This window comes from Vipera berus (assembly GCF_964194415.1).
Source record: "Vipera berus genome assembly, chromosome: 11".
Classification (NCBI taxonomy): domain Eukaryota; kingdom Metazoa; phylum Chordata; class Lepidosauria; order Squamata; family Viperidae; genus Vipera; species Vipera berus.
Window position 1 is genome coordinate 3,984,810 of NC_138214.1, and position 26,224 is coordinate 4,011,033.

General features: G+C 44.1%; 1 protein-coding gene across 1 annotated transcript in view; it reads right to left on the reverse strand.

Annotated features, from left to right (window-relative positions):
• Window positions 1-26,224, reverse strand: part of IL1RAPL2 (interleukin 1 receptor accessory protein like 2) — a gene marked incomplete at both ends in the record, with an annotated part of 258,875 nt that overhangs the window by 8,941 nt on the left and 223,710 nt on the right. The window contains 4 exons of the mRNA XM_081336518.1: window positions 357-527; window positions 1,559-1,702; window positions 5,113-5,258; window positions 7,031-7,160. Of these exons, the coding sequence (XP_081192644.1) occupies window positions 357-527; window positions 1,559-1,702; window positions 5,113-5,258; window positions 7,031-7,160 (591 nt within the window). The remainder of the gene's footprint in view (window positions 1-356; window positions 528-1,558; window positions 1,703-5,112; window positions 5,259-7,030; window positions 7,161-26,224) is intronic.

Below are 26,224 nucleotides of genomic sequence, written 5' to 3' on the forward strand. Positions count from 1 at the left end.
CAAGGTCATTCCTACATTCCACTGCTGACGGTGACTGGCCTGACAGCCAAAGGAGACACAAATTACAATCGACATCCTACGGTGACAGAGTTCCACCTAAGCCCCAAACAAACAGAGTTCAGGATGCTGTGTGAATCCAATCACTGTCTTTTCCTGAATGCCCTTCTTTACAAAATGGCTCTTCTGGACTCTGAGTTTAAACGGACCGTTTAGTGTTCTCAGTTCTTTATTGGTTTTGTGAAGTACCTTGCTATAAATGTGTGTGGGGGGGGGGACGATGGGAGACACTTAAGAAGGAAGCACTTTCTTAGCAGCATCAGGAAGTTGCCTCAAACTTCAAGTGGATCAGTACTTACTCCCAGTAGGGATCAGGTCTCGGTCAGGAATGAAGAGCTTATATCCATATTGCTTCTCCAGAACATCTGGCAAGATTTCAAGGACAAATTGTTCTTCCTCCCGGTTGTCACGATCTAATGTGTCGGGATCGACTTTTGTATACGATAGATAGGCGTCATATTCTTTGTTGTCTGCAAATAAAACCACAGAGCTTGGGAAGAGAAGAGAGGATCTCCCCACCATTAAAGCAATTTGTGCATGTGTGCATTCCCAACTGTAATTGATAATTCTGGGTCAAGCAGTGTTTCTTAAACACTGATTTATAGAGTATCTGGGAGGCAAAACCAGGGATACACCCGAGTAGTCTAGGTATATAATTCAGCCACTTTGCTAAAAAAAAAAAGGGTTGGTACACTAGTAATTGGCAGACAACCCACTTAAGAATCCCAATATGTATTATTCTTGAACTGCACCATTTAAAAAAGGTGGAGATAAATAAAATTTAGGAACGATGAAATAGAATTCTATCTGCAAAATATTCACTAGGACATTAAAATCCCCCCTCCCTTTTTCTTCTTTTGCTTTGGTGGCTCAAGATGTCAGGCCCAAGCCCAAAGAACCACACAGCAAGATCCACTCAAGTCCAGTTATTTGCTTATGCCTAATGGACAGAATCTTGCCGGACTAAAGCTATGGGATTTGCTCCCTGTTTATATACAGTAGCTGGCTACACCAACATTACTGGTGGCGTGATGTTTCTTCTTGGTAGTTACTCGATTAGGCTATTGTTCTCAGCTTGATAGTTTGTCTGGTGTTAATCCTTGCTTCCCTGGATGTTGGCTGCTGGAGGCGATATGTCTTGATCTTAAACAGGGAGCAAAGCCCACACTCACTAGCACTGAGGTTACCTAGATGGGCAACAAAACATCTGCAAGAAAACCACCAAGCTCAGACAGCACCAAAGACTTCAGAAAGATTAAAGAGCCAATTGGAATCTGGCTTGTTCTTTCATGTTCTTTGATTTATGGCAATTCCCTTAATTTGCGTGTGGGACATCTGACTGTGAATGACGAGATTTGGGAAAGGTGCAACGTTCCTTTTCTCCTTGGGAGAACTGGGCTAGCAGTTTCTCTTATTTCAGATTATGCTTTCAGCGGCTGATCCATATTATGGACATTTGATTATAAATGTATTTGTATTAGCTATTTAGAAATCTACTCACCATCCATGGTTTCATCACCTCCAAACATCTGTCTGTAGCATAGCATCAGCTCTATGTTGTAGCACTTATAGATGGTTACAAGTATAACCAATAAGAGAAATATAGCTCCCAAACCTCCAGCAAGTTCAATTCTGGAGATCAGATCTAGAATAAGACAAGAAATAAGTTAGAAAATGGACTTAGCTGATCTTTTCTGGACTCAGAAGTTAAGATTAGGCATGGTTGAGATTTGGATCAGAGTACCAGGGAATTCCAAGCTTGGGAAAGTGAAAAGAAAACCTCAGACGAAGACAATGGCCAACTGTTCCAACACGAAGTCTATGAATATATCCACAAAGTTGCCAAGAGTCAAACTTGACTCAAAAGAAGGTCTAAGGAAATTCTCAATCATCCAAGTCATGGTTGTCCCAAAGGTGCTTTTTTCCATGGAGCAACTGGACTTTCTTGGTTTTTCTCTTTCAAAATATTTCCCATCTCATCCAAGAAGCTTCTTCAGGTCTTCCGAAGTCTCTCTCGCCACCCTCCCAAATTATTTTCACACTCTTTTGAGTCCCTTTGAAAAATTGCCAGGAGTAGAGTAGAAACAACGGGAATGGTGTCATGAAATGCTTTTCAAAACTCCCCAGTGGAGCAGAAAAGGGGATTATGAAAATGTTCTCAACCCCACTCCCCCAATTTAGCCGACTTCTTGCTTCCAGCACCCAACTGTCAATATGATTCATGATAAGCATAACTTATGCCAATGGGACACACTCATTAACATATTGTTTGAGATCCAGCATCATAACCAGGGCATTCTTAACCTTGCTTCCCAATTCATCCCCCTCCCCATTAAAGAAAACACAAGAAAACTATGAGACATCAAAAAGATACATTAATTTATACTCCATCCCAGTACAGATATTTATTGCCATGATAAATAAGCAATGTGAAAGGCATAAAACTCAGGCACTATCAAGAATAAAAAGGGAAATATAACACTTCTCAAACTTAGATGGCATGATGGGTTTATATATCATCAACATCATTTTGAACTTTACACAGGCAGGCAGCTGTTGAGGTTCACGGTCAACTTTTCTTCTTGAAAGCTTTTTGGGTCCTGCAATTTATGGCTGGAATTCACTGGCTTCTTTCCTTCAAAATATCGTGGAATAAGGTGCACCTTCAGGTCAACAAAGGGGGTGTTTAGAAGAAAGAGATTCAGCTAGAAAGAGATTCAACCTGGTGCCTATTTTTCTGATCTGAAAGCTTCTTGGAATCCCTGGATGATGTCAGAGAAGCCATGGTTAAGATATGGAATGTGCTTCCAGCAGATATGACTTTAACCTCCCGCTCTTTGGAGGTGTATCAGCCATCTTTACTGACAAATTTGATTCAGAATGTGTCTCTCTTTGTCCAGCCCAGTGGTTCTCTCTAATCACAGTCTAGGAACTGGCTGAAGTCTCTGCTTCTACAGAAGGAGTAGGCAACCAAGATTTGTAAGCGACCAATACTTCCGATATTTTACAGTACACAACAGACATTGTGTTGAGCCTCCAATGTTTAGGATTTGTGAGGTGGTGCCTCCTCCCCCACCCACTTGTCTTCAGGAAACAAACCCCAAATTCTCCACCGAATGTGTTGAAGGATCCCTCCTCATGTCGTCGGTCTTCTCAAGCTGCAAGATCTGGTTGGTCAGGAGCAGAAAATTCTTGAACCGAATGTCAATAATTCTTCTTCTTCTAAGAGGTTCTGTTGATTAATCTTTTGTTGATTTTCACCACACTGCCTTTCTCTCCCCTCTTTTCTGCATTACAGGCAAAGCATCCTTAAGAGGCCTGCTGTACATCTGAGTTGGGAACTGTGCAGGGGACCAAGGAGAATCGGCTCGGCAAAGAGTTGACGAAGGAAAGAGTTAAATATCCCTTTGCATCCTGCCACAGTTTCTCCGGTGTAAATTTCTCCTTCATAAATTAATTTTCATGCAACTCCTGGGCTCAATCCAGGACATGTGTTTGCATGCTAACATGTCGTTAATTCCAAGCACTCCTTCTTATTTTCCTGTCTACCAACAGTCAAACCAATTTCCTCGTATGGATTGAAGAAAACCTAAAAACCTAAACAAGACTGTGATTTTGCACTCAGCGTGTTCCCCGAGAAAGAAAGCATGTTCAGACAGCATGGAAGTGGCAGAAAAATCATTTTTATAAATTGACCAGGCTGGTTGGTTGAAGGGGGAAAAAAAGACAGTAACAAAAGACTGTAAAAGATACTAAGAAAAAAAAATCTATGGTGGGAAGTAACATATCCAACCCTTGAGTTTAATAGAAAGGATTAATTTGGAAACATTGGGAAACACACACACACACACACACACACACACACACACACACCATTTCTCTTTGGTGATCCGCTTGGCATATTGCACTCAGCCATGGTTTAACAGTAGCTTGTAAAAGACTCTCTAATTCATTTTATTTATTGATACATTTATAAAGCCACCCATCTTACAACTGACCTCCAGCTTCCAATACTTGACTGAGGGCAAACAGCGAGCAAAGTCAAGCCATCCATTATGCCAAAACAAGCTACTTTATGGCTTAGGATATTGTGTGAATTCAGTCAAAATTGACTGAACTTGAGAACTAAAGTAGCAAAGAAGGATGAGAAAGCTCCTGTCCCGAGTAAGCCTTCAGAAGCAACTATTTGGTCCAGCTAGTAAAACTTAATCAATCTGCAACACCATCCAATTAAAATAAAAAATAAAAATAAAATTCTCAGTCTTTTCAAAATGCATGTGTGAATGGACGAACCATTCACTGTCAGGAAGTTTCTCCTTAGTTCTAGGTTGCTTCTCTCTTTGATTAGTTTCCATCCGTTGCTTCTTGTCCTGCCTTCAGGTGAGCATGTAATGATTCTAGGCTTAGTCCTCTCTTGACTCCATCTCCAGGGTCTGCCTCTTGTCCAACATCAACCAAGGAGTGCCTTAGGCACATGCAAGACTTTGGGTGCCCACTTTGTCCTTTCAGTAGAAACAAACAAGGGTCCACATTTTTGTCCCCGTGTCTTTAAGGGCCTGCAGAGGAACTTTCGGCACCATTCGGACCCAGATTGTTGGGGGCAATTAAGCTGACTTTGTAATAATGCTGCTTGGGGTGTGTGTGAAAGCCCTAATAAGCAGGCATATACATAGAATGAAGGCTACTGCTAAGCTTGTAAGCCACCCTGAGTCTTCGGAGAAGGGCGGGATATAAATGGAATTAAACTAAAATAAAAATAAAAATTTTCATATCTTGCTTGAAAAATTTCTCACGGGCACCCTCAACTACCATTGCAAATGATCAGCAAGAACAGACACTGTAGCTCCAAAATTCTTGAAAAGTGGGTATAGGACACCAGCAGAATAACTAAATCTCACTGATACACAAGAGCGATTTCATTTCTCAGCCCATTCCATTCTGGAAGGAATATAATACACATATATTTTCAGGATGGGAAAATAGCCCCCTTCATCTCTTCAGAACTCATAGCCGCGCTGACAGAGATGGGAATGGAAAACGGGGGAAGAAAAATACCTCGTTTCCTCAGAACGATGCTCGCCTGTTTCTTCCCATTTCTGTTTTCGACGTGGCACGTGTAATTGGCCAGGTCTGCTTCTTTCACAATGTCAAAGATTAATGTTAACGCCACAATTTTTTCTCCAAGGTGCTCTTTGAGGAGCCTGAAAGAAAGCGGAAAAACACTGGTGGATTTTTCAGCAGGCCAAAGATAAATGGGATCCCTTCACAAAGACTCAGTAATCTCCAGGGATCTGGTTCTAACAACCTTCCTCTGCGTGATGCTCCAGGCTCCAGTAATGTATCTACAGACGTGGAACGCTGGTGCACCCCAAAGGCCACGGCCATCTTCTACCGCCGTCTTGCGTTCCCACTGCCCAAATTAGGTGAGCGCTAGGAGCTCTTGGAACACGGCAGTAAAGATTCATCACAGGGATTCCTATTGAATGAAAGATATTCGTCAACCACTCTAACGATGAAAGCACTTTGAGAGAAGGACTTTGAGACGTGTCTATGGGGATTTTCAGTCGTCCTGGTCACGCTTTCCCAAAAGGCAAGTGGACTTTCTTGGTTTGTTTTTTTTCCCCTTCGAAAATGTGTCACTTCTCATCCAAGAAGCTTCTGAGTTAGAAGTGAAGAAGCTTCTTGGATGCGCAGCAAAATATTCCCCCGCCAAAACAAATACCCCCAAGAAAGGCCAGTTGCCTTTTGGGGAAAAAAGCACCTACGGGACGCTTCGAAACTTGCAAGTTGGCTGTCGGTCCTTCAAGGTAGTCCAGACAAGGAGCACCAACCGTGATCTTCATTGTTAAGATGACAGTTAACAGAACTTGCATGTCTGAAAACACTTCCCACCTCCATTACTTTTACTTTCCTGAAAACTAGGGAGGGTGCCTCCTGACATGCTTCCCATGCCCCCTTTTCCTTCTATGAGTTGAGATGCCTCTGACATGACAGTTGTCTAGGGTGTGATGAAATGTCCTCTGGGTTCCCAGGAGGGAGGGGCTGCATTCCGGAGGATCAAGAGATAACATAGTTTCAACAGCTTGTGTGGGAGAAAGAAGGTGAAGACAACTCCTCCCTAAGAGTTCCCAGAGGACGTGTTTCATGGTGTAAGTGGTCTGCTTTAGTTTGGCAAGATCTTTGTCTATAGGTGAGGAAGCATAAAGGAAACTGCTTAGAAGAACTTCAGCATGTCTTTGTTGGTTTTTTGGAGGCTGATGAGACTGTGGCTTTTCCTCCCAATGTCATTCTCCCATGCCATTAAACCACGGAGTCTTCTCAGGTACCAACTAATCACCAAGCCTGATAGAATTTGCTACCTTGTCCTGTGGACAACTTTGCTAAAGGAGGCGATGGCCAAGAGTTCAAAGGTCACAGGCATTTCATTTCTCTCCCAGGCAGCAATCCATATTTTGGACAACGAGAGCCAAAATTCGAATCTGTTTTTCAAGCATTGTTTCAGATTTATGCCATTTCAGTGTAGTTTTGGTCTAAACGCTACACAAGTCCCTGAAAACTTCAACTGAGGTTTTGCAAGAGTGAGGTGACACATTCCATTAATCATAAAAGGCTAGATTTCTCCCCAAATAATTAAACTCTAAAATAAAAAGCTTGCATTGACTTCATCAAAAATATAGAGACCAACAAAGATTTTTTTTAAAAAAACAACAACCCTGAACTTTCTTCTTTGGAGAGTAAGTAAATATTTTCCTCTGTTAGTTAAATGAATATAATTTGGGAACACAAATAGGTTCTGCCTTTTTGCCTAGGTGGATTCCCCCCCCTTCAAAAGCCACCAGGATTAACTGTTCAAAGCACAAATCAGCTTCTGGACAAAGAAATCATTTGTAATTCGTAACAAAACAGGCTTGTTCAGTCCAACTTTTGGAAATAAAAGTTGCTTTTCTAAATTATGAGGTGGGGAATTCTGTACCTGATTTCACCTTCTTTAATGTGATTTTCCAGTTCTTCGATAAATTTCTCCCCTCGTGTCCAGTAGATCATCGGGCCTGACTCACCGCTGAAGCCGAAAAAAGCTTTGCAAACAACGTTGAGGGGCTGACCTGGAAAGCAACACAGGAGAAAAATGACAGTGATGCTTTGTGGCAAGAGAGCACAGCAACCGTCAGTTTGCTTCTTAAAATTTATAGCTTGGATGTATTTTTCACTAAGAGAGAGTGCCCCGAAGGACCATCTCATTGGGAATAAACAGAGTGAGCTGTAGCAAGTGAATTTGTTATGTGGAAATAGTGGGACATGCTCCCCAGTTGAAAAAGTCTTGATCTCTTCATGTCAACTAGGCCAGCTTTGACAAAAAAGAAATCTCCAAAGTTTTGGCTAGCAGTTTCTCCCAGCCCTGATAGGGGCGCTCTCTCAGTGCAAAAAATGAGTAGAATAGAATAGAATAGAATAGAATAGAATAGAATAGAATAGAATAGAATAGAATAGAATAGAATAGAATAGAATAGAATAGAATAGAATAGAATAGAATAGAATAGAATAGAATAGAATAGAAAATATGAAATGGAATAGAATAGAAAATATGGAATGAAATGGAATGAAGTAGAGTAGAGTAGAGTAGAATTATGGGATGAATAGAATAGAATAGAATAGAATAGAATAGAATAGAATAGAATAGAATAGAATAGAATAGAATAGAATAGAATAGAATAGAATAGAATAGAATAGAAAATATGGAATGAAATGGAATGAAGTAGAGTAGAGTAGAGTAGAGTAGAGTAGAGTAGAGTAGAATTATGGGATGAATAGAATAGAATAGAATAGAATAGAATAGAATAGAATAGAATAGAATAGAATAGAATAGAATAGAATAGAATAGAATAGAATAGAATAGAATAGAATAGAGCTGGAAGGGACCTTGGAGGTCTTCTAGTCCAGCCCTCTACTCGAGCAGGAGACCCTTTACTATCTCAGACAACCGGCTGTCCAGTCTCTTAATAAAAAAAACCTCCAGTGATGGAGAACCCACAACTTCTGGAGGCAGGTTGTTCCACTGGTTAATTGTCCTCCCTGTCAGGATGTTTTTCCTCCGTTCCAGGTTGCTTCTTGATGAGTTTCCATCCATTGTTTCTTGTCCTGCCCTCTGGTGCCCGTCGATTGAAGCAACACCAAAATCATCGGCCATGCCACGCTCGTGAGTTCGCCGAAGCCTGGCCCTCCACGAGCAAAACCTTTTTTTTCCCTTTTTCTACAAAGTTTCATTAGCTTATAATATACGATGCAATCGAAATACGAAGCAAATAGCGGGAAAGATGGGGAAAGGAAAAGGGAGTAAGAGAAGTGAGGTAAGACACAAAAAAAGGGGGGGGGGAGGAAAGGCATCGGACTTCCAACTTCCTTCGGTGCAATAGAGTATCAACAACAATCCCATCCACAGACACATCAACTTACAATCTGCCTGCGAACCCCTCAGGATCCAAATCGCTCGCGCAGCCAACCAGAGACGGCACCCACCCACAGTTGTTCAGTCAGTCACTGGATTTGCTAAATTAGTAACCCTCTTGTTAACTGAACTTGGATTCCCCGTTGACTTTGCTTGTCAGAAGGTTGCCAAAGGGGAAATCGCACGCAACCGGGACAGTGCGACCGTCATAAACACGAGTCAGTTGCCGAGCGTCTGAATTTTGCTCGCGTGACCGTGGGGATGCTGCAAGAGTCCTAAAAGTCACTTTTCTCAGTGCCGTTGTAAGTCTGCAGTGTTGTAAGTCGGGGACTTTACATTGGCTATTTCCATAAAGATCTGCCTAGGCGCCTAAGCGTGTGGCGCTTCTTTTGACTTGAATAGGAACCGGCACTTACCAAGGTGTGAGAAAGGGTTTTTCAAACTTGTTTAAAGAGATTTAGTCAATCAGAACAAAACAGCGTCTGCCCTTCCCGTGGCCGGCCCTGCTGGGCTCCCAGTCCTGGCTGAACAGCTGGGGAGGGGGCCGTGTTTTCTATTCAAGGACCCAGCAAGATTCCTCTTTGGAACGACATAAATAAATAACCGAGAGGAAATGAAAAGTACTCCAGAGAGACATCTAATTTCTATAAATGCTAAGCAAATTTCCTGAAGAGATTCACATGGTTAGAAGGGATAACAAACACACACGGAGAGAGACGGAGATATTGCATGTACGTATATATATATATAAAAAATAAAAATGAAAAACCGAAGCACAGTAGGCACACTTCGGTCTGTACATTAAGAAGACAAGCTTGCACCATGGAGCTCAAATTTCCCTTCCTTAAATTGCTATTTGAAACTGAATTTAAGGGGAAAATAGTTTCCTCTTATCCATATTTATTTCCTTCCTTCCTTTCTTCCTTGCCTCCTTCCTCCCTCCCTCCCTCCTTCCCTCCTGTCATAATTTTCCTTCCTTCCTTCCTTCCTTCCTTCCTTCCTTCCTTCCTTCCTTCCTTCCTTCCTTCCTTCCTTCCTTCCTTCCTTCTTCCCTCCCTCCCTCCCTCCCTTCCCTAATCTTCCTTCCTTCCTTCCTTCCTTCATCTCCCTCCCTCCCTAATCTTCCTTCCTTCCTTCCTTCCTTCCTTCCTTCCTTCCTTCCTTCCTTTCTTCCTTCCTTCCTTCCTTCCTTCCTTCCTTTCCTTCCTTCCTTCTTCCCTCCCTCCCTCCCTTTCCACCGCGGATTTGAAATGGACATACCTCTGACTCAACCTGGCCGTGAGAAGTTCTGAGAACATGGCATCTCCTGATTGATGCCTATGATCGTTGTGTAAGCCATCATTTGATGGGAGTCAAAGTCACTTCTCTTCTTGGCCCAGGGCATATCTTTGGGACTTTGAAACCCTGGTGAAATGTCTAACATAATGGAACTATTTATCCATCCCCAGAAGGATAGCCATGGTGGGTGTGAGCCTTTCAGACAGACAATGCGTGACTGCGGGGAAATTGCAATAATCATAAGTGCAAGGATCGGCCTTAAATCACTTTTTGTCTGGTGCTGTTTTAACTTTGAACGGCTGCTAAGAGACTGATTGTAAGCTGAGGACTACCCAAATAGACACAATCCTGTTGAGCTTCTGAATCCAGGCAAGGCTGCCCCCTGCTGAAACTTGCACCAGCGGAGGTCAATCCAACAGAGAATTAAGTGAAAAGGGAGAATTTTAATTTCTGCCTCCAACTGTCCCGTTTTTTTCTGTCACGGCTGGGAATGTCCTTGTCATCCCTGCCATCCATTGGCATGGAATGACCTTCCCATCTGTTGAGGAATGCCTTGGGCTTCAGATGAGATGGACCAGATATGGCCTTGGCCATTCACGCACGGAAAGAAGAGGACCTCCAAAAGAATTGCTTTACTTAGAATCCCACCAAGATGACGAAGAAATCAAACACATACATAGCACACCACTGCATCCCATTAGGATAATTTGAAAACTGAACATGCCGCCTCTCTTTAAGTTCTCCATCCAGGCTTCTGGAATGTCAAGCTGTCCAAGGCTTCCGATGCGGTTTAACTGCATTGTGTATTAGAGAAAAGTCCTCCAGTCGTCTCGTTTTTAATTACTTTGCTTTCAATCTCTTCAGCCTCTCCTGGCTGATCTAATTAAGCATCAAGGGCCTCTGGGATGTGGACGGCAACTCCATCGCAGATCAGCCTCGCCTTTGGCCCTTACAAAGTTAGCCCAAGAGCCTTTGAGAAGGACCAGAAAGAATGAACATTTTAAAGATATTCCCAGGAGTTGGAAGCCAAGCAGGGCTGAACGGAATGTTGGGATATCATGCATTATCCACTTTAAAAAGGGATCACCTTGGGACATGAAAGTTAATCTTTCTGCTGGTTGAAACTCCAGACAACTTCTTTAGCACAGACCTGCACCCTTTGCTTTCATTCTGTTGATCATAGCTATTTATTGCACAACTGATAAAAATCACAAGTCACCCACAAGCTAGCTGGAACGACTATGTGGGCTTCAGAGGTGACTCGGAGCCAGTTTTGCAACGGTGCGGGTCAACGCGTCTTGCAAGACAAATGGGAAGAGTGGGGAAAAGGAGGCAATATTCAGATGGTCTCCATTCTTCCCCTCCCGATTTAATAGCAAAATTCTAGATGCAGCAAATCTCTCCTAGTTTCCATTGGCGACTTTGTAAAGGCCTGTGGGAAGTCAGCCCCCCCACCCCCTGAGAAGGAAATATTAAAAGGGCAGAAAAATATATTTCCTCAAAGGATCTTAAAGAGGCAGAAAAGCATGCCCAGTTTTTCTTTAGCCCCAAGTCTCCCTCTCCCAAGCAGAAACCAGCTCTGTAGAAAGGCAGATGTAAATAATCCAGGAAGGTTGGAGGTCCCCAGTTAGAAGCTTCGGAAGACAAAGACACCTAAAATCTACATGCCCCACCCAAATTCTAAGACAGGACATAATAGGATTAACCCAGAGATGCCAAAGGGCACACTCAGACTCAGGTCAAAGTTCATGCCACAGGTACAACTCCAAACAAAAGGCTCCGGAGGGTATAAAAACCCACTCCCTACATGTGCTCACTCGTTTTTTCCAGAGCCATCTTCCTGTCTGGCTCTCCTCTTCAATAAACTGCAATCTTCTTTCTAAAGCAGTCGCCATGTTGTTCATTCCCAGCTTGGACTGAACCATGATGAAGACTTTTCCTTCAACAGGCCAAAGACTCTGTTTGAAATGATCTGTAGCTCAGTTATTGCTAAGGTTCAATAACAACAGAACTGAGGCAGCTTCTGGATGAGAAGCAAATAATTTTCAAAGGAGGGGAACCCAGCCATCACCCCACCACCCCAAAAAGTCCAGTTGCATGCCTATGGGAGATTCTCAGTCATCCAGGTCACAGTTGTCCCAAAGGTGCTTTTTCAAGAAGCAGCTGGAACTTTCTTTGTTTTTCCTTAAAGAACTGAAGAAGCTTGTTGGATAGGAAGTCTTCAAGGAACAAGAGTGGCTGGTTAATGTTGAGCCCTCTGCAAGGGTTTATACCACGTGCATGAAAGTTAAAAAGGGCACAAGGCATCCAAGATGCTTACCGGATTCTAATAATTTTTTGTGCTTTGGCACTGAAGTTCACCTGAAGCAGCTTACATTAAATTTTCATTTCATTTCTTCTCTCCTGGCGGGCCATCAATGCTTTCAAGCACACCAGGATAGGCAAGTGCTGTTCCTACCAATAACCTGAAGGTGTAACTACCTGTGGTTTGGACCTGAAAGCATTGCTTAGCCTCGTGAATCTGAGAAAGGACTCTGGAGCAGCAAAGAGAGTCAATGCATCCCTCAGGCTAGGTTAAATGTGCTCACTGGCTGGGTGACACCACACGCGGCATACGCTTGCCTTAACTTGTTATCCTTCTCTCCAGCTAGGAGAAGTGCTTTGGTTTGAATGGGTGTGTCATTTCCTCCTCCCCGCTCGAGCTACATGTGCTTTGCAATGCCTGCGTTGCTACTCCTCTGGTGTTAGGAACTCTAAATGTTCTCCACCCAGATCTGGAGAACGTGGCTATTTCATTTAGGCTGAAGTATTGGGATCGTTCACCCTCTTATGAATTTTTGGATTCTGTGCTCAGGAACTCCTTTGAGGTACCCGTGAAAAGAGGTGAAAGTGACTCTGCCCAAGTTGTTGGTGGGCAACTGTAGCCCAGGGTTTTAGCTAGAAAGGACAACTTCAAATTACAACCATAAAATGCAAGCAAGGAAACCCAAACAAATCAGAACCCTCGCCGCCAGATTGGAGCAAAAGGTGTTCTTTTAAGAAAAGGTTTGTAATTCAGAAGTCATCAAACCTCATTTGTCTCTATCCTGCAGAGTCATCCTATATCCAATCAGTATAGGGTTGACTTCATTGAATCCTTCAGTCAATTCATTTGAAATGGTATAAGGTTTCCTGCCTGATCGGGGGGTTCTGACCTCCAAGGTCCCTTCCAACTCTGTTATTCTACTCTACTCTACTCTACTCTACTCTACTCTACTCTACTCTACTCTACTCTACTCTACTCTACTCTACTCTACTCTATTTTATTCTACTCTACACTACTCTATTCCTATTCCTATTCCTATTCCTATTCCTATTCCTATTCCTATTCCTATTTCTATTTCTATTCTTCTCCCATCCCTTTCCTGTCCAATTTCAAGAAGTAGAACTAGTTTTCTTCTCATTGTTAGTTTTGCAGTGGCTTCTTATTGTGTGTTGCTGATGCTTCTACACCTTCTGCTAAACAAATCCTCTCCGTGTACGAAACAGGAGCAGATACCTAACGCCAGAGGGTGCCCTTGCAATCTCAGAACGAACCTTTTGACTCGAAGCAAAGCACCGAGTTCCTATGGATTGCATCTTGACTCAGTGCTTTTCTAAAATCTCTTTTCTTCTCCATTGCAACTACATGGTGTGGGTGACAGAAAGGGTTAGAGGGCCTTGGTGAACATCCTGGATCTGTCTATGTAGATGGGTGACCATAATCTACATGTTGACCAGGTTCACATAATGCCTTAAGGAAACTGTCTGGCTTGCTTGTTTGAGACACTGGGCCAAGTCAATCAAACCAAAGATGGTTTATTCAAAATTAGACCACCCATGGGTTGGCATATCATGAGAACATTGCCATGGAGCGGCAGTTGAAGTTGAGCTTGCAATTGGCTTCTGGTTCCCCTCGGTAAGATTCACACAGAAAGAATGACTGCAGATGGTTTATGTAATACCAGCTAGGTGTAAACATCTGAACCCACATGTGCAGAGTTGAAGCTAACTACTTTATTTCATTCTGCCTATAATACAGGAATCTTCCCAGATGAGCAGCCTTCCCGTGGGGACAAACAGGTAGACCCACAGGTGCAGAGTTGAAGCTAACTACTTTATTTTATTTTCCTGACAGTGAGAACAATTAACCAGTGGAACTCCTTGCCTCCAGAAGTTGTGACTGCTCCATCACTGGAGGCTTTTGAAAAGAGACTGGAAAGCCATTTGTCTGAAATTGGATAGGGCCTCCTGCTTGAGCAAGGGGTTTGACTAGAAGACCTCCAAGGTCCCCTCCAGCTCTATTCTAATTCTGGTTCCGAGGTGGAAAACTATGGTGCCTTTGTGACTTGTGGACTTCATCTCCCAGAATTCCTGAGCCAGCCATTCTGGCAGTTGTTGTCCACAAGCCATAAAAGGGCCATAGTTTTCCACCCCTGCTTTAAGCAAAAAGGACCAAGAATGCACAAAGTCCCTTTCAGGCCTATGTTACCAAATGGTAGAGGTTAAAAGAGGACAGCCTCATCCTAGTTATTCCGCATTTCCTTTCCTTTGCCGAATGCTTCTGCACACATCCTTTTCTTACCATTTAAAAAAAAACGGCTTTGTGGGGAATGATAATCATACGCAAGCAAATGTACAGCTTTGTAAATTAATCCCCTTTATACCCTGACAGTTTCGCCTTTTGTCATTCGAGCAGCCAAAAGCTCGTTTTGCAGTACGCTGGCTCGTGTGATGTTTGAAATGCAAACTCATTTTTAGTGGCTTGCTTTGCAACAATAGTGTGTGCTTGAACTCAAGGGAGAAATAAGAGCCGTTGAGTAGAAATATTCTGAAGTGCAGTTAAAACTGATTCAATAAGGCCGGAAGGCAGAGGGATAAGTCCCTTTCATGTTAAGCTGGCTTTATTAGCACATGACAGTGTGAATCTAGCCCCTTTGTTTCATTAATTTGCAATTGGAAATACAATATTTTCCGTGGAATGTTCCAGGGCAGAGAACATTTTTTGGAGCAGAGGAAAGTTAGACCATGGTGTTGGTTGATTGCACAGTCAGCCAGATGTTCAGGCTGGGTTTGGCATTTTTGTCCACCTATCCAGTCCTTCCCAACGAACTGGGAGGGGCAGATGTGGATGTTTTAGGCTCTGGAATAAATCAAGAAATGAAGGCAGCAACTCTCAGAGTCTGAAGCAAACACCTGGGGGGGGGGAGAAGAAGGGGGGTCCCATCCTTCCTTCCCCCCAAAAGAAGGGCTGCAATCACTTTGCAGTGCACAGGCAGGAGACAAAAAAAGTCCCCCCGTTTTGTTTAAAATAGGGCTTGCCTTTAAGACCAAGCAGAATTTTTTTATATATATAATGGTTTCCTTGCAAGAAGAAAGAGAAAAAAAAACACAACCCAATTCTTGGAGACTCGCATTTTTAAAGGTCCGTTCGCCCTTGCTTCCAATTTTAGTGTTGTTAACTAAACAACGCTAGTGACAACAATGCTAGTGTGCTTGTTTTAGTCGTTTTCTTTGTGCATGAAGGCTACCCGTAAGGCCTCTTCTGGCCACCCCGTTCTGGATCTGCCACGCTACCATGCCAGTTTTTTGTTTTTTGGCCAGGGCAGCATTGTGAAAACTTGAGATAGGAGCTTGGAAGGCTCAGGATCTTGCCATGTTATTTTGTTCTGCCTTCTGCTTTCATAGAATCTCCTCTGGATTATTTACATCCAATTCTGCTGGCACCTCTCCAGAATTGGAGACTTTCCCCAGCCCTGCACATGAACGGGAGACATTTTATACCCCAGACGTGTGTCTTTATCCTGAAGACTGCAATAATCAGAGCTACAAAATTTGGCTGATGCTTCGGGTAGATTAATCAATGGGGAATAAATGTTTGCTTGATTAACAGGTGCTCTGCACTTAACAGATTTTTAATGCAGCTATTAAAAAACACGAGAAGCTGCTGGCAGAATTGCATAGATACTTGGCTTGCAGCGATGGATATGTTGGGAAGCGTCCAGTCTGGCATGGAGGAGGACTCAAGCATAGAGTTAGCCTGGAGCCACTACGCAGCCGGCAAAAAGACTGCCCCCTCCCTAGGTGCCCTGGAGTCTTATTGGTTTGTTCCCAAGAGAAGGCTGCTGGTCTGGGAAGATGGAATTCACCTTATTCTCTGCAGGAAGAAGACCCAATTTGAGGGGCTCCTACGAAGACAAGGGAACCAATCTATTTTCCAAAGCTCTTGAAGGCAGGACAAGAAGCAACAGATGGAAACTAATCAAGGAGAGAAGCAACCTAGAACTAAGGAGAAATTTCCTGACAGTGAGAACAATTAATCAGTGGAACAACTTGCCTCCAGAGGTTATGGGTGCTCCATCATTGGAGGCCTTTAAGAAGAGACTGGGCAGCCATTTGTCCAGAATGATATAGGATCTCTTGCTCAAGCAGGGGCTTGGACTAGAAGACCTCCAAGATCCCTTCAAACCCTACTATTCTGTTATTCACACTCACATCTCTTTTTCATAGGTATCAAATGCGCAGGCTGGACCCTGATGAACAAGAGCGATGGGCCCAACATACATGTGAATGGCGTGGCAGGCTTAAATGAGGGTTATCAAAAGGCCCTACTGCAGGAAAGGCTTAAATGCATGCCGGAGTCAATCTAGAAGCCAGTTTGGAACCGGAGATCTTCAAAATGCATAAAGCTGCAGGTAATGACACCACAAGGGACGTGGTGGCTCAGTGGGTTAGGACGCTGAGCCTGTCGATCAGAAGGTCAGCAGTTTGGCGGGTCGAATCCCGAGTGCCACGTAGCAGAGTGAGCGCCTGTTACTTGTCCCAGCTTCTGCCAACCTAGCAGTTCGAAAGCACGTGAAAATGCAAGTAGAAAAATAGGGACCACTACAGTGGGAAGGTAACAGCGTTCTGTGCGCCTTTGGCGTCTAGTCATGCCGGCCACATGACCACAGAGACGTCCTCGGACAAGCGCTGGCTCTTCGGCTTTGAAACGGAGATGAGCACCGGCCCCTAGAGTCGGAAACGACTAGCACGCATGTGCGGGGGAACCTTTACCTTTACTAATGACACAACAGGTAGAGTTCCCTCCCCTCCCCCCATTGGTCAGTATGATTCAAATGGAAAATTGAGTCATTTTCAACTGCTGTTCAGTCCGGATTCTTCTCCTGCTTTAAAGGCGACGCCTTGCTTCTTTCAGTGCTCAGAGACAAAGCTTGTTTTGGAGAAGTATCGAAAAGATGGATCAGCAAGATGAACGTCTTCATCTGTCATCTTTTAACCGTCTTCAATCTGTCGTGACATCTCCTGGTTTTATTTGTAAACAGACAGAGTTGGGCTTTTGCACTGCATGGATATGTTCTGAGTTGCTTTTGTAAAGCATTACGCCCCCAGTCTGAGAATTATTTAAATGTACCAAGACACCATCCTACGTTCTCTTCTGCTGTCTGCTCCAAGTTGAGTTGCCGGGACCTTTCTCATGTTCAGAGGCTAAGATACACATTTATAACTTCTTTTCTGCAAAATTGATGGCTTTAGAACCCACAAGAGGAGAGAGGGAGGGAGGGAGGGAGGAAAAAGAGAAGAAGGAAGGAGGGAGGAGAAAGAGAAGAAGGAAGGAAGGAGGGAGGACAAAGAGAAGCATAGAGGAGGGAGGAGAAAGAGAAGAAGGAAGGAGGGAGGGAGGACAAAGAGAAGAAGGAGGAGAAAGGGAAGGAGGGAGGGAGGGAGAGAGGGAAGGAAGGAAGGAAGGAAGGAAGGAAGGAAGGAAGGAAGGAAGGAAGGAAGGAAGGAAGGAAGGAAGGAAGGAAGGCGAAAGAATAGAAGGGACAGATCTTATTCTCTCAAAATAAAGCAGAAAAAATATCAACATACAATTTTGCTTCTGTTAGAACTCTGTTTTTATTAGTCCTAGTAGCTTGCTTTTTTCAAGAGAGAGACTGAGAGTAGATAACTGTAAGTGTGGGAAAACGGCCTCGGTTAAATTGAGGAATAAGGAATAACCTCACTTTTGAATTGTTTTGTCACTAGCCGCAGGATTTTTTTTTTAAATGTTCATTTTTTTTTAAAGCTCATATAAGAAACGTTTGAGCCCTAACGCCACGTTACCAGTCTTTTTCTCCTTGAAAACTGCTGCCTCTGTACAGGGATCTGATTATAATGAATTGCCTTCTTGCACGTGAACTGGCTCTCTTTAATGCTCTGGGGATATAAAAGGAGTGTGCACCTTGCAAAATTGAACAAAATTCTCAAGCAATAGCTTGCCACGATTTTAGTCAGGGCTTTCTCACACCAATCTGGAAGTGTTCGGGATTGAACTTGGGAATTTATGCACGCAAGCAACGGATCTGCCGTTTAACTATCACAGTTTCTTTAAACCACTAATCCCCCTAGGTCTAGAACCAGTTTGGTATTGTGGTTAAGGTATCAGGCTAGAAACTGGGAGATGGTGAGTTCTAGTCCCACCTGAGCACGAAAGGTGACTGGGTGACTTTGGGCCAATCACCAGGAGACTTTGAATTCTAATCCTGTCCTAGCATGGAAAGTGGCTGGGTGACTTTGGGCCAATCACCAGGAGACGGTGAGTTCTAGTCCTGTCTTAGCATGAAAGCTGGCTGAGAGACTTTGGGCCAATCTCTAGAAAATTTTGAGTTCTAGTCTTGCCTTAGGCATAGACCCAACTGGGTGACCTTGGGCCAGTCACTTTCTCTCAGCCCTAGGAAGGAAGTAATGGCAAACCACTTCTCAAAAATTTTGGAGGGCTTCTGGGCTTCCAAGGAGCAGTTAGGAGATTACAGTTTCGTTATTACAATGGGAGTTCCAAATCAATTTTTTTTTCTAACCCGGCTAATAATAGTTCAGCAAAATTCCAGGAACCGAATTGGATGGATTATCTGTACTTACAGATAATGACATAACTGAGCACGTGTATTCTAACTCTGGAGTCCTTATTGCTACATGATACCACTGATGAATTTAATTCTTACAGCAAAAATTAATTATTGCCTGGCAGTGATGAAGTTCATTGATTTCCTCGATGGATGAATGGCTCAGGAAAATATGAGACATGACAAAAATAATTAAATTAACATATTACCTGAAACAAAAAAAAAATCCACAAACCCCTATTGGCTTCATATAAAGATTGTTTTGAACTTTGTTAGACTTCTTTGGCTTGGGGTGATGAATTGCATTGTAGACACTCTGCGTAGATGTTTCTTTTCTAATTCAATATTATCAGTATTATCTTAGTGTTTGTCTTCATAGTTATTCATATGAATTTGGGACTCAGCAACTGACCGCATTCTGCTCCAGAAGCTGCCCTTAGTGAAAGCTTCTTTAAAAAGAGCAAATAAATCTTTTTTACTCAAGAAAAGACTGAGATACAGTTTGGTCTAGTGCTTAAGGCACCAGGCTAGAAAGACTGTGAAAGCTGGCTGGGTGACTTTGAGACAATCACCAGGAGACGGTGAGTTCTAGTCCCACCTTAGTATGAAAGCCAGCTGGGTGACTTTGAGCCAATCATCAGGAGACGGTGAGTTCTAGTCCCACCTTAGTTATGAAAGCCAGCTGGGTGACTTTGAGCCAATCACCAGGTGTTGGGGAGTTCTAGTTCCACCTTAGGCATGAAAGCCAGCTGGATGGCTTTGGGCCATTCTCTCAGCCCAGTCCGCCTCATAGGGTTGTTGTTGTGGGGGGAAAATAGGAGGAAGACGACGGGTTGGATATGTTCGCCGCCTTGAGTTATTTCCAAAAATAATAATAAAGGGGTTTTTTTACAAGTAAATAAATGAAAATGAACATATACACCACACCACATAGGGCCAGGATTATAATATCCTATTTTGACTGGGGACATTTGTAACCTCAGAGATGTGCATGATTAAAATTGCAAAACGGGTGGGTGGATGGAAAATTGCCCCAAAGAGGACGGAGCTGACGCTAGCTTCCCCACCACTAAATCTCTCTCTGTCTCGAAGAGCAAGCACAAGCTTTCTTACCAACTAACCATCATCCGGCTTTCCCCAGGCACTTATTGGTGGCTCCCAGTTGGAAAATGCCAAGTAATTTCAGAGATGACTGTCCTAATGGGCCAAGCCCGTAGAGATAGCAAACATCTGCAGTTCTTCCCCTGGCTTAAGGTTAATACCACATTGTGCTATTTCTGCTTCTTTCTATTAGCTTCTGAATCAGGAACTGTCACTGTCTGAGGAGAGACATCTGCATGCTTAACAAAAGCCTTTTGGAAATTGTCCCAGACATTGTGGGTGGTATACAATTTCTCCTCATTGTAAAAAGACACCTAGGCCTTGTGTTGATTCACAAAGCACAAGTGGCCTTCTCTCTTCTCCCTAGGACAGGGGTAGGCAACCTCGGCTCTTTTATGACTCATGGACTTCAACTCCCAGAATTCCTGAGCCAGCCATGCTGGCTCAGGAATTCTGGGAGTTGAAGTCCATGAGTCATAAAAGAGCCGAGGTTGCCTACCCCTGCCCTAGGAACAATATAGAAAGTCATTTTGGAAGAAACAGCGAGAGGAGAGGGTAGAACTGCGTATCTGAGTCAGAATAACAGGATAACAGTGTTGGAAGGGACCTTGGAGGTCTTCTAGTCGAACCCTCTTTCAAGAGGAGACCCTATACCACTTCAGACAAATGGTTGCCCAATCCTTTCTTAAAAGCCTCCAGTATTGGAGCACCCACAACTTCTGGAGGCAAGCTGTTCCACTGATCGATTGTTCTCACTGTCAGGAAATTTCCCCTTAGTTCTAGGTTGCTTCTCTCCTTGACTAGTTTCCATCCGTCGCTTCTTCTCCTGCCTTCTGGTTGACCCCCTCTTCTTTGTGGCAGCCTCTTAGATATTGGACCACTGCTATCATGTTCTTCTTTTAATTAACCTAGACATATCCAATTCCTGCAACCTTCTTTGTATGTTTTAGCCTCTGGTCCCTTAATCATCTTAGTTGCTCTTCAGCGCACCAGCTGTTCCATACGGTGATGGTTGTCTCCATCAAGAGAGACCACAGCTCTTTTAGATGTTTCCTCTTCATAGTCAGAGCAGCTGGCAGCTTGAAACTCTGCGTATGATCAAGGTCTCAGTGCCAGTTGGGAAGGAGTTTTGGGAACTTTGGACAAGCAACATTCTGGCACAACAAAAACCAGGACCAAGATGGAATGGAAGGCACCTGTCCATCAGCACCACACATCAGTGGGTTCGGGTCTCAGATGTAAAGAGACAAAATGCCCAGTCGGTGTGTAAATTTCCAGCAAGCAATATTTTCATGTTTCATTTCGCACAACGATCAGCACAAACAATCAGAAGTTCAGAAAAATCTCCACGTTTCACAGTTCCAATCGATGCTGTTGGCCAACATCCAAGAAATCCTCCAGTTGTTTCCATAACCCATACAAGTATACACAAATTTAAGGTTGCAAATGGTGATCAAATAACCGCTGAAAGCTGCAATTGTTGTAAATTCATGCCAGTCACCAAGGGCCTGAATGTTGGTGACCTGGCTGGGGTGTGTTTGCTGCGACAATCATAAGAAAACGCCACCACGTGGCATCTGAAGGATTCCCAGCAGAGTCTCGCTTCCTCCCCTCCCCTTTGGAACTGTGTGCAGTAGGAACAGAAGGTCTAACAAGCACCTGGGGGGATAGGCTGGGAAGAATCCTGCTGATGCACTTCAGCTTGCCCAAAGAAAGTTAACTTTCTCAGAGATTAAGCGCTCAATGAGGTGACACAGTGATTACATCTCAGAAAGTGGCATGCAGATTGCGTTCGGTGCCAAGCCGTAGACAGCAGGTGTGGGAAATGAGTTTCTCTTGGCAAGTTCATTCTTCAAAGTGGCTCTTCTACAGGCAGAAGATGGAGGAGACCATCCAAAGACTGGTGGTTTACATGTCAAAGGACTTGCTCGGCTCTACAGGAGCGGAAGCTGCTCCAAAGCAAACCTTTTTCTCTTCTCATTGGCCTTCTTCCCATCACACATTTTCACCAAGCCAATGGAGGCTTAGGGTATTGTGAGAACTCGCGGAGGGATTTATTGGCCAACTGGCTAATTCCTTGGGTCCTGAGACAAATCTGGTCAATACTATTCCACCCACCCAACTAGCTATGCCCTGAGAATAACTTTTTCAGCCCAGGAGTTTTCCTTCACGGCTATTTCTGCAGGACTCCTGTCTCCATATCTCCCCAACTCCTGTCCTATTACAGAACTTCCTGTCAAGGCCAGACGCATCAAAGAAACTTCCCAAATGCTTATTAGGACAATATCCAATCTGCATGTAACTGGGCAAGTTTCCCCAACCCACCCCCCCCCCAAAACCAGTAAGAGTTGGAAGGGACCTTGGAGGTCCTCTAGTCCAATCAAGCAGGAAACCCTATACCATTTCAGACAAATGGTTGTCCAATCTCTTCTTAAAAACCTCCAGTGTTGGAGCACCCACAACTTCTGGAGGCAAGCCGTTTCATCGATTAATTGTTCTAACTGTCAGCAAATTTCTCCTTAGTTCTAGATTGCTTCTCTCCTCGATTAATTTCCATCTGTTGCTTCTTGACTTGCCTTCAGGTGCTTTGCTTCAGGTCCCCTTCTTCTTTGGGGCAGACCCTCAAATATTGGAGCACTGCTTGATTTTGATGAAATGAAATATCTTCAGTGGAGGCTCGGAGAACGTTACGATTTCTCCCCTCGTGCACGGTGAGCTCATTAAGGCAGGATCTCTTTGTATGCTTTGAAATGTTTCTGCCTAGGCTTCCTGCCACCTGGGCTAAGTCGCTATTCATGATCTGAGCTTCCAACGGACTCTCCGATTCTCTCTTGATTGTTGATCATGGATAATTTTTGATCCACTACATTTTATTTATATGGGCCTGAACTCCCGGAAAGGAGATTTGGCTGGGTTAAAATCTGACTGGGTTAAGCATGTTTTAGCTACCCAAAGTCATTTTTCTCAGTGAGGTGGTGGTGGTGGGGTAGGGGCGTATAAATTTAATAAATAAAATAAAACACTAGAGAGACGATAATGACCTTTGCTTAGCATTTACTCAATGACAATCAAATGAGGCACACTGCAGTTTAGCTGAATAAATTCCAGCTGGCTGGATTCACACAGCATACATTGTCAAAACCAAAAGGAAAAAATGTCACCTCCTGGCCTAGAGCAATGTGGGAACCCAAGCTATAAATAATGCCAGGAATATTTTATAACTAATGACAGGGGTTGCCTATCACAAAAAAGCAACCGGTGGTCATAAAAGCAGCATCAAACTTCCCAACCTCGCAAAGCAGGGCGCAAATAAAATGGAATCGCCTCAGCTTTCCTTGTTTTAACTACAACTCTGGGATCCTGTGAAATTCCCCCATTCAGGAACGTACGAGGAGAACCATCAATGCACAAAGCATCAGCGGTTGTTCCTGATGAAGAAAAGGACGTCAGTAGCTCTGCCTGCAATGTACATTAATTGGATGCACTGATTGACTGGTAAGGCTGTGGTGCCATCTTGATTTCTTTTGCCCCTTCCTGCAGATTTCCCAAGCCTTTAACAAGCCCAAAATGTACCACCAACCAGATCCCATCAATCAAAATAGAGCTGGAAGGCACCTTGAAGGTCTTCTAGTCCAACCTCCTGGTCAAAGAAGAGAGCTCTTGACTAATAAGGGCAGCAGACTAACCAAACCAACTTTGGCTACACCACATGCTTGTCTACCAAGAAGCTTAACCGAGGTTAACCAAGCTGCTAGCTCTTCATCAGCTCCTCTTTGTTGAGTAGGACTGAGATCAGGAGAGAGAAAGTGAGGGAGAAGCTAACTTAAGCCTGTCGTCACCTGAACATTGTCTTGGTTCTAAGTTTTGTGGCTTCTCTGTTGCTGGTATTTCCAGCTGGGAAGTTGTTTGCGGCAAGATTAATGGCCTATTTATCCAAGATGTGCACTTTGGATTCTAACGGCCATCTGGAGTGGACCTTCCATTCATCAAACTGTCCCCCACATGGTGAGAGGAGTCCATTTATCCCACGCCCGAGTATGAAAATGCTCTTTACCTACCGGATGCTATTAGAGAATTTGACTTCGTTGCCCTTGCTTCTTTCCTCCAGCCCCAGAAGGCCGTCCCTTAGCATTCAAAGAAATCGGCATGTCATTTGAAAGAGGGAACATCTCAAAGGGGAAAGACAAATGGCTCTCAGAACAGAGAGACCTTTTTCCTGCACTCTTTGGCTATGACGGCTGCTTAAGGTGGGACCCCATCTCCAAGGGGTTTTCTCTAATGAGTTCGAGAGCCCAGAGGAGACTCCTCTGCTGCCTTAAGGAGGCTTCTTCCCAAGGCATCTGGAGGAGGAGAGCCAAGGTGGGTCCACAGAGCCAATTAAGAGTCTAGTAGCGCCTTTCCCACTAATGCATTTCATTAACAGGCAGAAGACGAAGGGAGCTGCAGCTCACGAGAGCTGATGCCTTTTAATGAAATCCGTCAGTCAGGAAAGGTGCTACCAGACTCCTAATTTCTTTTCTTTTTTTACAGGCCACCAACACCCAGCTGCAGGTAGATTTATGCAGCATTCAAGGTAAGGATTCTCAAGTAGAGGGAGAGGTTGCCCAAATATAAAGATCTACAGATCTGAAGTCTTACCCTCTGTTCAGCCAAGCCTTAGGCAGGAAAGCCGGCTGGGTAACTTTGGGCCGATCAACAGGAGACGGTGAGTTCTAGTTCCGCCTTAGGCAAGAAAGCCAGCTAGGTGACTTTGGGCCAATCACCAGGAGATGGTGAGTTCTATTCCCGCTTTAGGCATGAAAGCCAGCTAGGTGACTTTGGGCCAGTCACCAGGAGACTGTGAGTTCTAGTCCCGCTTTAGGCATGAAAGCCAGCTAGGTGACTTTGGACCAATCACCAGGAGATGGTGAGTTCTAGTCCCGCCTTAGGCATGAAAGCCAGCTAGGTGACTTTGGGCCAATCACCAGGAGCCTGTGAGTTCTAGTCCGGCTTTAGGCATGAAAGCTGGCTAGGTGACTTTGGGCCAATCACCAGGAGCCTCTGAGTTCTAGTCCCACCTTAGGCATGAAAGCCGGCTAGGTGACTTTGGGCCAGTCATCAGGAGCCTGTGAGTTCTAGTCCGGCTTTAGGCATGAAAGCCAGCTAGGTGACTTTGGGCTATTCACTCTCTCTCAGATCTAGGAAGCAGACAATGGCAGTCCATCTGAAAACTGCAGGGACGTGTCCTAGTAGCTGCCAGGAGTCAGCACCCCAGTCCCCCCAAAAGGACAAAATGATCCAGCCTAGATTTAGATGATCCAAGTTACAACAGCACTGAAAAAAGTGACTTAGGACTGTTTTTCACACTCCCCCCCCCCCGGTCACAGGATCAAAAATTCGGATGCTTGGCAACTGTATTTATGACGGTTGTAGTGTTCCAGAGTCCCTAACCTTAACCCTAACATTTTGCAACCTTCTGACCAGCAAAATCAATGGGGAAGCCAGATTCACTTAACCACCACGTGACTAGCTTAACAACTCCACTGATTCCCTTATCAATTGGGGCAGGAAAGGTGGTGACATGGGGCAAAACTCACCTAACCACTGCCTTGCTTAGCGACATAAATTTTGGGCTCGGTTGCGGTCATAAGCTGAGGATGGCAAAGAAGCCAATGAACTGTCATTGGGCTAGTCTCCTCTTCTGGGTCTCTGACATTTTTAAGAAGAGATTGGACAACCGCTTGTCTGAAATGGTGTAGAGCAGGGGTCTTCAAACTCTGCCCGTTTATGATTTGTGGACTTCAACTCCCAGAATTCCTCAGCCAGCGTGCCTGGCTGAGGAATTCTGGGAGTTGAAGTCCATGAGTCATAAAAGGGCCGAGTTTGAAGACCCCTGGTGCAGGGCTTGCTGCCTGAGCAAGAGGGTTGGACTAGAAGACCTCCAAGGTCCCTTCCAACTCTGTCATTCCGATATATGAAAAAGGCAGATTTTGCAGGAGGGCAAAATGCCTCTTGGACAAGATGAATCTCTGCAGCACTTTTCAAAATGAGCTGGGACTTGAATATCCAGCATTATCATGGCGTGTGCAGGTATTTCCTAAATGATAGCAGCTATTTGACAGGGCAATTGACTGACATGGGGCCTGCATGTATTTTAATAAAGGCCCTCTCTCAGGGACCCTTGCTTTGCATAGTCTACGTTTTTAACCAGCAGGCCTCGGTGAATTATTCCAGCATCTGAGCTTGCTCAAGGGTTCTTCCAGCCTTAGTTAGAGATAAATATTTCTGACTTTGGAATGGAAGCAGAAATTACCAGTAGGAAACCACAGACAGAGCTGGCAGTTAATTCTCTAAAACTATCGTGAAGGATGAGGCTGTATTTTGGAGCTACATCTGAGTTCACAGACAGAATGGAGTGCATTAATCAAAGTTGGGTATCTTTGCACTACTGTCAGAGGAGAAA